The 12,846-nt window shown below is 36.5% G+C and overlaps 1 protein-coding gene across 1 annotated transcript; it reads right to left on the bottom strand.

Moving 5' to 3' along the window:
- Nucleotides 1-8,625: 8,625 nt before the first annotated feature.
- Nucleotides 8,626-9,392, bottom strand: LOC101325738 (lymphocyte antigen 6 family member E). The gene has a single exon (XM_004329710.4). It carries the CDS (start codon nt 9,317-9,319, stop codon nt 8,825-8,827), a length of 495 nt encoding a protein of 164 aa, XP_004329758.3. The 5' UTR covers nt 9,320-9,392; the 3' UTR covers nt 8,626-8,824.
- Between the last annotated feature and the right edge of the window lie 3,454 nt (nt 9,393-12,846).

Genomic DNA, 12,846 nt, shown 5'->3' on the forward strand with positions numbered 1-12,846 from the left:
TCAGAATTGTCTTTCCTGTCAAGGATATTTCAGCAGTTGGAATTTCATCTTTATTCTCCATTGGCAATTAAGGGATAATATTTCAATCCAATCAAAGGAGTATTTTAAGCACTCTGAGGTTAACATATGTGAAGTCTATGTTACTCTCCTGAAACTGATGCAAAATAGATTATGTCAATGTGCTTTACCCAACTTAGCCAAGTTTCTCAAGTGTGCATTTCCTGCTTTTGTAAATTTCTATGTTTGCAAGATTTCTATTGTGTTCTAATTATGCATATTACTTTTCTCCATTTTTCGTGTTAAAGTAGTTTAGCACCTCAGTCATTTGAGGTTATCACTGATTTCTTTAATTTCATACCTCCCCTAATTTATTAGTGAGCCTATTTTCTATCTCTTTTTTTACTGATATGATTGTAAAACCTCATCTTTTCTCCTCAATGCTTTTTCACTTTCCTTATCTCAGGCTCCTTTTTTCCTTATTAACTTTCTGCAGCCTATTAACTCTCCTGCAAGCCTTATTGATGAAATATATTCTTCCTTGGTTCACATTCCACTTCTCTGATGGGAAGTCTTCAAACTCTGTGTGTGTGTGTGTGTGTGTGTGTGTGTGTGTGTGTGTGTGTGTGCATGCATGTGTATACATACATTTATCCTTGTAGAAAGGACATATTTTAAATTAATTCAGTTCACATAATACAATTACAGTATCTTCACCATAGTCTAGTCTTCTATCTTGGGCTATTACTCTCTAACTCTCCCTCCCTACATATATATACAATTGTTCTTTATATCACAATATTCATTTTGGTTTTGCTCACATACTCCTTTAATATTACATTCGATCTCCTTAGATATTAAATGGTTAAATGAAGTAATAAATTGGACCCTAATTATTTATTTATATACTTCTGGAAAATAAGAGCCAATACTGGAAAAATAATAAAGAATATAGCATTTGAGAATTAGTGGAACCATTTAAGAGAGCCAACTTCCTCACAGAGAGTAATTTAAACTCTAGCTTATAGTTTTAAAAATAAATATTCTATGATTGGAAACTCAGATATAAGATAAATAAGTTGTCTGAGATCTTTTTATCTTTAAGTAATATTTCACAGGAAGTGTATTTGACATACCATTAAGATATAAGGCCATACTTAACGTCACTTCTAGGAGAGAGTTCTCCACCCACAACGTTAGCTGAGGCAGCATCACATGTGGACTATATGAATGCCCCTCCCTACTCCTGGACAGAGATCATGTGACCCAAGAACAGCCTAATCATTTGTTGGCTAATTATCTATGAAATGGTCTGGTTTGAGAGTTCTGATCTAAGTTAGCTGAGCCAATTAATCTGTATTCTTGCACATAGAAATCCAAAGAGAATCAAGTAGCTAGCTATAAAATCTAAAATGCAAAGACTGCATTCAGAGAGGCAAGATGAGTCAAAAATCAATAAAAAGAAACTCTGTGGCAACTAGAACAATGAAATATTGAAAGAATATACATTATAAAAGTGGTTTTCAATGGGCAGAAGTGTAGGTATACTGTCTGTGAAAGAAGATTCTCAGGGCATGGCTGGAAAAAGCTTGACAATATCTTGCTAGAGATTCAGAATAGAAAGTGAAAAAGACAGACACATTGGCAAGTTGTTGGGAAGCAGAAATAATGAAGGACTAGAGTAAAAATTCATGAATTCCTGTGCTGAAATTGCTAGAACTGTCATAGATCTAGAACTTTCATCTACTTACAGTATCTCTAAGACCACATACTAATATATTTTGCAATCTAAGATTTTAATTAGCTTCTCTCTTACTGTCACATTTATCTTTATAATAAATTACCACCAACTTAAACTATCTTCAGTGAGTTTCTTTTCCCTATAAAGAAATAGAAGCCAAATAGAAGCCAAATAAAAATATTTGCTCTGGTTTTATTCCATAAGTACTTTTTCATCACCTGGAATGTACAATGCATTGTGGTTGATGATATGGAATATAAATATATATAAATTAATTGTATACAAGTTCCATTCTCTAGGAGTTTGTCACCTAATAGAGGGAAAAAAAAGCCTTATAGAAATAATTGTGACCTTAATTAACATTAAACAAATGATAAGACACTTGAAAAAGGAAAGGTAAACACAGTAAGAAGTCCTTACTTTTCCTGTATTATATTCAGTTGATTGAGAGTCCTATGTTAGTAGAGACTAAAACACATGCTACTAATAAACCAGTGGGTCAATGAAGAAATCAAAGAGGAAATCAGAAAATACCTTGAGACAAGTGAAAATGTAAACACAACTTTCCAAAATCTATGGGATGCAACAAAAGAGTTCTAAGAGGGAAGTTAGTAGTGATACAGGCATACCTCAAGAAACAAGAAAAATCTCATATAAACAACCTAACCTACCATCTAAAGTATTTTAAAAAACAGAAGAGCAAACAAAACCCAAAGTCAGCAGAAGGAGGGAAATAATAAAGGTCAAGAAGTAAATAAAATAGAGACCAAAAGAAAAAAAGAAAGGACAAAAGAAAAGAGCAATAAAGCCAAAAGCTGTTCTTTTTTTCTTTGAAAAGATAAACAAAATTGATAATCCTTTAGCCAGGCTCATCAAGGTAAAAATAAAGAGGATCCAATAAACAAAATAGTAAATGAAAGAGCAGAACTAACAACTGATATCACAGAGATATAAAAAATCATAAGAGAATACCATGAACAGTCATATGCCAACAAACTGGATAACCTACAAGAATGGACAAATTACTAGAAACATATAACTGTCCAAGACTGAATCAGGAAGAAATATACAATCTAAACAGACCAATCCATAGTAGTGATAATAAAAGCTATTTATGACCAATCCACAGCTAACATCATACTCAAAGGTGAAAACCTTTCCTCTAAAATCAGGAACAAGACAAGGATTCCCATTCTCACCACTTCTATATAACATATTACTGGAAGCCTTAGCTACAGCAATCAGACAAGAAAAAGAAATAAAAGGTGTCCAAACTGGAAAGGAAGATGTAAAACTGTCACTATTTGCAGATGATATGATACTATATATGAAAAATCCTAAAGTTTCCACCAAAAACTATTAGAACTAATAAATGAATTCAGTAAAGTTGCAGGAAACCAGATTAAAATACAGAAATCTGTTGTTTTTCTATACACTATTAATGAACTATCAAAATAAAAAGCAAGAAAAAAGTCCTGTTTAAAATCACATGAAAAACAATAAAATACCTAGGAATAAACTTAACCAAGGACATGAAAGACATATATGCCGAAAACTCTAATAAACTGATGAAAGAAGGTGAAGATGATACAAAGAAGTGGAAAGATATCCCGTGTTTATGGACTGGAAGAATTAATATTGTTAAAATGTCCATACTACTCAAAGCAATCTACAGTCAATGAAATCTCTCAAAATACCCATGACATTTTTCACAGAACTAGAACAAATAATCCTAAAATTTATATGGAACAACAAATTACCCCAAATTGCCAAAGCAATCTTAAGAAAAAAGAACAAAGCTGGAAATACCATGCTTCCCTCACTTCAGACTATACTACAAAGCTACTGTAATCAAAACAGCATGGTACTGGCACCAAAAACAGACACATCAATCAATGGAACAGAACAGAGAGCCCAGAAATAAACCCACACACTTATGGTCAATTAATCTATAACAAAGGAGGTAAGAATATAAAATGGAAAAAAGACAATTTCTTCAATAAGTGATGCTGGGAAAGCTGCATAGCTACATGTAAAAGAATGAAATTAGAACATTTTCTCACACCATATACAAAAATAAATTCAAAATTAATTAAAGACCTAAATTTAAGACCTGAAACCATAAAACTCCTAGAAGAGAACATAGGCGGAATACTCTTTGACATAAATTGTAACATTATTTTTTTGGATCTGTCTCATAGGGCAAAAGAAACAAAAGCAAAAATAAACAGATGGGAACTAATTAAACTTAAATGTTTTTGCACAGCAAAGAAAACCATTGACAAAATAGAAAGACAACCTACTGATAGAGAGAAAATATTTGCAAATGATATGACCAACAAGGAGTTAATATCCAAAATATATAAACAGCTCATACAACTCAATATCAAAAAAAAAAAATCAAAGAACTCCATTAAAAAATGGGAAGAAGACCTGAATAGACATTTTTTCAAGAAGATATACAGATGGCCAACAAGCACATGAAAAGAAGCTCAACATTGCTAATCATCAGAGAAATGCAAATCAAAACCACAGTGAGATATCACCTCACACCTGTCAGAATGGCTATTATCAAAAAAGTCTAGAAATGACAAACATTAGAGATAATGTGGAGAAAAGGGAACCCTTTACACTGTTGGTAGGAGTGTAAATTGGTGCAACCACTCTGGAAAACAATATGGAGGTTTCTCAAAAAACTAAAAATAGGGCTACCGGATGACCCAGCAATTCCACTCCTGGGTATATATCCAAAGAAAACAAAAACACTAATTAGAAAAGATACATGCACACCAATGTTCATAGCAGTATTATTTACAATAGCCAAGATATGGAAGCAACCTAAGTGTTCATCAATTGATGAATGACTAAAGAAGATGTGGTATATATGTACAATGGAATATTACTCATAAAAAAAGAATGAAATTCTGCCATTTGCAACAACACGGGTGGACCTAAAGGGTATTATGCTTAGTGAAATAAGTTAGACAAAGAAAGACAAATACTATATGTTATCACTTATATGTGGAATCTAAAAAATAAAACAAATGAATGACTATAACAAAACAAAACAGAAATAGACTCAGATATAGAGAACAAACTAGTGGTTACCAGTGGGGAGAGGGAAGTGGGGGAGGGGTCAAGACAGCAGTAAGATACTGAGACACAAACTGCTATGTATAAAATAAGTAACAAGGATATATTGTACAGCACAGGGAATATAGCTATTATTTTATAATAACATTTAATGGAATATAATCTATAAAAATATTGAATGACTATGTTGTATACCTGAAACTAATATAATATTGTAAATCAACTATACTTCAATAAAAAAAAGTGTTCTATGATACACCTCACATAAAATAGCTAAGAGTAGTGCTTGATCCGAAACACCAAACTTAAATAAAGCATACAGAAAAAATTTTAAGAAAAGTTTGGTTTTCCCCTCATATTCAGCAGTCTCAGAGTTGAGAAAAACAGGGAACTGACTCTATAGCCTTATAGCATGATTTTATTTTCCAAAAAATAAATATGATCACTGTCCCAATACAATTAATGGCAAGCGTGTCTAAATTTTACATATTAAAAATTTTACCCTTTATTGTTATATCAGATTTTACAAATCATATCTCTAAAAAAATGTCAGCCTTCACTAAAATCTCTTTAACAAAGTGAGAAAAAGACTTTCATTAACCATAACAGTTGTTCAGAGTTTGATATGGTCTATCTGAGGACAATGCAGGAATTATCTGAAGTCATCATAGTCATGAGCAATTATGAGTGAAGACTATTATGATTGCACTGACAAGACAAGGAGAAGCAGGTTAAGAGAGCAGCAGATGAAATTCCGATTAAAAAATTAGAATGACATTTCAACTCTAACTGAAATATGCTTTTTTGGCAAGAAGAGAGAATCCCTTTTCCCAGAAATTTCTGAGGACAATGCAGACTACAGTACAGTGCTTCCCCAAAGCAGAAAGAGGAATTCAGATTTTCCATTTGAATTAAGTTCTGATTCTGATTCTAAATGTGTATTTTTTAATAACCGTAATTCATAAGCTTGAACAAATAGTACCATACTTTACAGGAAGAACTTAACTGTATGTGCATAGACATCTATAGATATCCATCCATAACTACCTATCAAGCTTTTCAAAGCATCATTACAGTTATTTCTTGGAAGTACAGAATTTGCTTTACATGTTTACTAATGCATTCATAAAATATTCATTGAATGTGAGTTTTATGCTATACATTGAGATGGTTGCTGGAGGTACAAAGGTAATCTACACTATATTTTAGGAAAAGATTATCAACCAAACTTACTGCCCTGAGATACTCTTTATGTATCACCTCTGGCAGTGACCGAGAGATCAAGTTTATTAAAGTAGCTTGTCTTTTTTCCTTGTTGTTGTTTTTTAAATTATGGCATTCGAACAAACAGTCCTAAATATGGAAATAAGAGAAAAAAAACGCATATACCCTTTATTGTACAAAATCTCAGGATGTTTCACAATGAGTACCCCCTACAAGCAAAACAAATTGACTCAAGCTAAGTTATAATATCGATTATACTCCTTTGTTTTTATACAATCAACACTTCTTTAACTCTAGAGTCAAGCTATTGAAATGACTAATTAAAATATTATTAAATTGGGTCAGTAATGGAAAGGTATATAGATCTAAATTGACTTTTAATAACCTTGGATTTTTTTTATTTTCTTGAGCAATAAAAAGTGAAATATGTGAATTAAATTAAGTGTACTCACACACTGTACAGTGCAGAGAGCTGGGATTAGATAGTTTATGAAAGCAATCTAACTTTATATAAATAAACACAATAGCGATGATGAGTTCTTTAAAAAGAATGAATCAGACAAATAATCACAATTTAGTATTTAGAAATGTAAGCCATAAAAAGAACCAAAGGAATAAAATAGCCTCCCCACTGAGCATAATATTTTGTATTATCTTGTACAGGAGATGAAATTTACAGAAGAAACATTTTACCTTTAATGAACTCTAATTTTGATAATCGAGTTGCCAATTAACAGAGTAATTGCAAGGGTAGATTAATGTCACAATTCTCATTCAGTTATCTCACAGCCACTCTCTATGTATGTGGTAAATATTCAGAGCACATTTTTTTTCTTCAGCATTTCCTCAACCCAGATTTTACCTTAACATAATTGACAAATTTGGAGGGCACATTTTACTACAAGAGCCTAAGGACCTGATCCTATCATTAAAAGCACCCCAGGAAGAAAAATTCAAATGCAAATTTCAACTGACCTTTGTGGAAACAACTCATATTATTTTGCATCAGTAGCCACTAGAGATTTGTCTGGCTATATATGGATTTCCACATCTGTCAGCTATAAGTGCACTTCATCTGTCTGCTAAATCAGAGAGCCAGAAATAGATGACAGTGATCAAGGCTTTGAGCTTCTCTTAAATTAGTCACATCATGAGGTAAAGTTAGTTTGTCCATTGGGCTTTCATTCTAAAGGTTTACTGCTAAGAAACTTAGAGAAAATCATACATCAGGAAAGCAAATGGTGTCTTACCTATTCCTTTCTGTGTTTTTTCTTTTTTCTTCTTGGAATGGAGTGCTGACCAGACAGTCTGTCTCGGGGTAGGTCCTGCTGGGAGAACTGAACATAAATTGCTCTTGTTTGCAGCTACCTAAGCTCTGCTACCAAAACACAACAGCAGCAAGAGATCTATAATGAACTTCACCTGTGCCCAGGTTCCCTCCATAGTTCCCTGTTTCTAATTCCCTACTGTTTCCTTCCTTTGTGAACTGATTTAAAAAAAAATAAAACCTTACTCATCCTTGGACATGAGTCCAGGTAATATGCACACCAGCTGCTAGTGTGGAAAATGCATTGATTTCTTTCCTTTCTTCCTTTCCATCTCCACTCCTCATTAAATCCAGGGTCAATGTGATGAGATAGGGAAGTACAACCACCTGTGTAAGAGAGCACACTTTTGCCTAATATTTGGCTTCCCAGTTTGACCATTAGACTTCAGAACATATTTTCTAAACTAAGGTTAAGGAAAAGCAAGGCATCTCTGAATCATTCTTTGTATCATCTGTGTATTATTTTCCAGGGTGTTCACATGGAAAGAGGTGATAGGAAGAAAAGTGTGTAGAGAAATATCTTTCTGTAGAAATTTCAAGAAAACATGTTTTGCCCTTAGCCTGATAACTAGATCTCCCTTCCCGCTTAAGACTATTAGGAAGGTAGAGCCTCTATATCAAACACAGAGGAAAGCAAAACAAATTTAAAATCTGCATCCCTGATTCAAAGCTCCATCCCTACCAATGGATTCACTGCTGCTCAGGTATAGGAACCTTACCCCAATGGTAAGACTGCGTCCCTTATGTCATCTGACACCTAGAGGTGCTCAGTGTTGAATAATACTTGGCCAGTTACGGACAGGGCACATTTGCTAGAAGTCCCACATTTTTTGGGGGCGGGGGGTGGGAACATCTGTGTTTATTTGAGGCAGCAAAGCAGCAGGAGGGCTCCAGTGTGGCGGTGGAGGGAGGGGGCCCGAGAGCAGCTGGATTTCGGGCTGGGAGCAGATTCCTGGGTCAGCAGCCTAGACCTGGGGACAGTGGAAGGCATGTCTTCCTAAAGGCTGCCCTCGAAGTGAGTGAAATGAGGTGTGCAGAGATGCCAGGGGAAAGGGGTTCTGTGCTGGCGCTTGGGGCTCTAGGGGCTGCGGATGCCGGGATCCTGACGCTTACTCCCATCCCCGCCCCCCGACACAGGCTGAGACCTGGCCACACACTCACCCGTGCCTAGCAGGACACACGGACCAGCGCCTCTCCACACAGCACATCTTCCGCACCTGCGGGCGGACAGGGCCTGGACAGGGGCAGGCCTGGGATCAGGTGCCCCTCCCAGCATGTCCCTGGGACGTGGTTCTGACTCTGGGGCCTTCAGGCTCCGTTCCCAGGTTCCCCCTGGAAGGCTGACCGGGAAGTAAGGGTAGCCGACAGGTGTGTGGGTGCAGAGGGCAGGCCTGCCTGTGGGGACCCAGGGTCTAGACAGTGGGCTCTGCAGGGGGAGGAGTCTAGGGGAGGAGGCTTCGCGATCCTCTTGGGTCTGGGAGGAGCTGGGCTTTCCTTCTTTCCTGAACTTTGGAAGTCTGGGCCGGGCACAGGGTCCCGGGGGTCAGGGGGCCAAATCGTAGCAGAGCCGACAGCAGGCTGAGCAGGAGCCCGAGGCCCAGCACAGCGGCGCTGGCTCGCAGCCCGCGGTCGGCCTCACTGATGTTGCACAGGAAGCTCTGGCAGCAGCGGGTGTCCACGGACGCCACACGGAGATTGACGCTCGGGATGGGGCAGAATGGGGAGTAGCCCTTGTTCAGGGTGTAGCCAAAGTCCACCACGTTCCCGATAACAGCGGATGCAGAGATGCTCACACAGTAGTTGTTTGTATCGGAGCAGACGGTGGGCTTCAGGCAGTACCAGTTGCTGTTCTTATTCACGCAACAGAAGCACACCAGGGAGTGGGCTCGCTCCACACCCAGGAGGGCAGCCAGCAGCACCGGCAGGAAGACCTTCATTCTGGAGGGGACTGGCGTCCCGGCTGGGGTCTCACGAAGCCAAAGAAGTCAGGCCGCCGGCGGACGCAGGTCCCCGGCCGTGCAGTCAAGCCTGCCCCTGAGCCCGAGCCCGCGGCAGCCTGCTCCAGAAGTCCCACATTGTATTCCATATGTATGGAAGTGGAAATTACACTACATAAAGAGTTTGATTTTCACTCTCCCAAAGATGTTCAATGTATTCCTAATGGCCTTGATTTTATGTTTGGTTTAGAGAGTTTCAAGGACAAATATGGGCATGTTGCACATAACCAGCTTATTATAATTCACTTCTTGGCAGGCCAAGGAGTTCTTGATGCATGCCAAGGTCATTTTCCAGCCAAAACTCTTAAAGTAGTATCATCAACTCCTCCACATTAAGGTTAATAATTAAGTAGAGCTGCCAAACTCATGTTAAACTAATATGAGTAATCAGAGCAATTGACAACTACAATTGTTGTAGCAATTGAACTACAACTTAGTACCTACTGCCCTTACAAAGTTAATATCTACCTTAATAATATTTCTACCCTTCCTCTAGCTGTGAAATAATCTAGTGTTAGTCTAGTTTCTAAGAAACCTAGTCTAGTTTCTAAGAAAGTCCAAGAGATATTCTTCAGTTTCTCAGGCAAGTATATCTTCACCTAGGAGGGCTGGCAACAGGTGATTATTTGTTCTAGAATAATCAGGAAGGACCTGACAATTATATTTACTTTGGTTACATGAGTGAGAAGAGTGTAAATATACAACATAATCCTGTCAAACACACATTTTACATTTACACTTAAATAAAATATATGCTTTATAACTTCATTTTATATTTAATAAACAATATTTTCAAAATTAACTTTACCAGGTGGAAAGAGTCAGTCTGACTATGGAAGAGGACACAGTCCGTTGCTTCAGATCATAGACAGGAAATGAAGGCAGCTCTGTGACCTTAAGCAAATTATTTTAACTGTATGTTCCTCACCTATAGAACAGAGAAGTTACAGCCATTTCATAATATTATTGTGGAAATGAAATATTGCTTATAAGTACTTAGCATATTGTAGTCAATTAATATGAGCAAGTATGTAAAAAACAGAGGCAAAAGCCTATGAATAATTATTTTCCAGTTCATTAATTACCTCTCATTTCTCTTTTTAGTAATTATTTACTTTATTTTTCCTATCTAAAGATTTTTTCAGGTACAATTCTTGAAATATGGCCCTGTCATTTCCAGTGTGTGTTGCTGTTATTGTCACAAGCATTATCTACTTTCTGCTAAATGCCAAAAAGCAGCTGCAACATTCCTTCCCCCACATTGACATTTCTCCCCCACCTGCTCTCTCTCTTCTCTGGATTCTTACGGTCTGATACATCTATTTTTCTAAGATTAAATATGAATTTCCTTTTAAAGTAGACTTGTATTCTTATATTTAAATAGTATCTTTATAGGAGGGTACAACACAGCATCTCCTAATTTTCCATGAAAAAAAAAAAAAACCCAAAACAAAAAACCCCTGAGAACTCAGAAAGAAAGCTAAAATCCATACCTTTTATACTATGTTAACATTTATGTTCTGAAGAGATGGATGAAAAATCTAATGCCAGAATCTGGAGCAAGTGTAGAACTTTATCTAAACCCACCTTTACTCATCATCTCAGAGTCTCTGGAAGTATGAGGCAGCCAAGGGTTAGATGGAGGGAATACTGACTGGGAGTCCCACACCACATCCTCTGAGGATGCACCTCATGGAGACCAACAGTAAAGGAAGCAGAGCAGGCTTATAGTAGGATGGAGCTGCCTTGAATGCAGTGCACTCTGGGAGTAGACCAAGAGCTGTGCACATCACACTCTATTCCAGCTCTTAATCCAAAAATATTTTATAACCACCCAAGTCAACAAACCAGACAAGTATACATTGTATACCATACCTGATTCACGTATCAAGCCTACACAGAAATTATTCACCTAAGAATTTATAAACAGAAAAAATAAAGTGAAGCAAATATTAACAAACATAAAAGGAAAAATAACATGTAACTAAGGCCACAGAAAATAGATTATTCATATACACTTCTTGAAAACAATTTCTTGAAAATAGAAGCTAAGCTAACAAGACATAAAGTAAAATTAATAGTTCAAGAATGAGGAACATATGTTCACTGATGGTGAGCACTGAAACCAAGCTTTACATTTTAATACTGAATAGGAATCAGATTAGAAGAGCATGTAAAAAAAGAAAAGAAAAAGGATGGAAAAGATACTACTTCAAAATGTATTCCAAAAATTAAAAAATGAAAATTATGGAATGTATTTGAAAAATATAAAAGTAACCACTTATAGAATTTAAAATAGGACCCAGAATTTCCAAAACAGTAGAAAGTATAAAAATGAAAAAGAGAAGGAGTAATTAAGGAAAAAAAGATAAAACTAAATAATAGAAATCAAAAATACAAAGCTAAAATTAAAAAACTACACTAAAGGGCTTCCCTGGTGGCGCAGTGGTTGAGAGTCTGCCTGCCGATGCAGGGGACACGGGTTTGTGCCCCAGTCCGGGAGGATCCCACGTGCCGTGGAGCGGCTGGTCCCGTGAGCCATGGCCGCTGAGCCTGCGCGTCCGGAGCCTGTGCTCCGCAACGGGAGAGGCCACAACAGTGAGAGGCCCGCATACCACAAAAAAAAAAAAAAAAAAAAAAAAAAAAAAAGAAATACACTAGGAAAATGCAAACTAAAAGAAATCAGGACTTACTACTGAACAAAATACTATTAAGCAGGCAAGAAAAAAAAGGCTAATGTGTACCCAAACTGGAAAAATCATAAACAACTTGAATGTATCAAATAACAACACTGCACTGGAAGACATAAAGGAAAAGCTCTCAGGAGGGAGAAAACATGGAATAAAGATTAGAAGTAGAATAAGTGTAGAGGGTTTTAATAAACTCAGTCTTAAGCAGGTGAAGGTGGTAAAAGTAATCAAAGATGTGCAGGATTTGGAAAATAACATTATTAGACATTTTTAATAGTTACAAAATAAAATCTTTGCTCCTAAATTTAAAAAGTACTTATTTAAAATATGCACAGCATTTTTAAATTGAAGTATAAACTCATAAATTCACAAAAAGAATGTAAAACTCAGTGGCTTATCCCACAGTGGACATCCATGGCACCAGTGCCAGGCTGAAAAGTAGAAGCTTCTCAGTACCCCTGAAGCACATTTCATGATGCCCTGTCGTCATTACTTCCCTTTCCTCCCCAAGGAGAACTATTATGATGACTTCTAATACTATTGATTTATTTTACTTGTTTTTCAACTTAAGTTAATGGAATTATATATTAGCTATTCTTTATTTGTCTAGCTTCTTTAGGGACACATTATATAATGAGACGTATACATGTTGCATAAAACAGTTATTCATTCACATTCATAGCTGTTGTTTATTCCTTGTATTTCTATATAGGTTAAACCATATGAATAAATAAAAATTTATATTTTTATTTTACTGTTTATGGACTATTTCATTAT

Source organism: Tursiops truncatus, chromosome 12 (assembly GCF_011762595.2).
Source record: "Tursiops truncatus isolate mTurTru1 chromosome 12, mTurTru1.mat.Y, whole genome shotgun sequence".
Taxonomy (NCBI): domain Eukaryota; kingdom Metazoa; phylum Chordata; class Mammalia; order Artiodactyla; family Delphinidae; genus Tursiops; species Tursiops truncatus.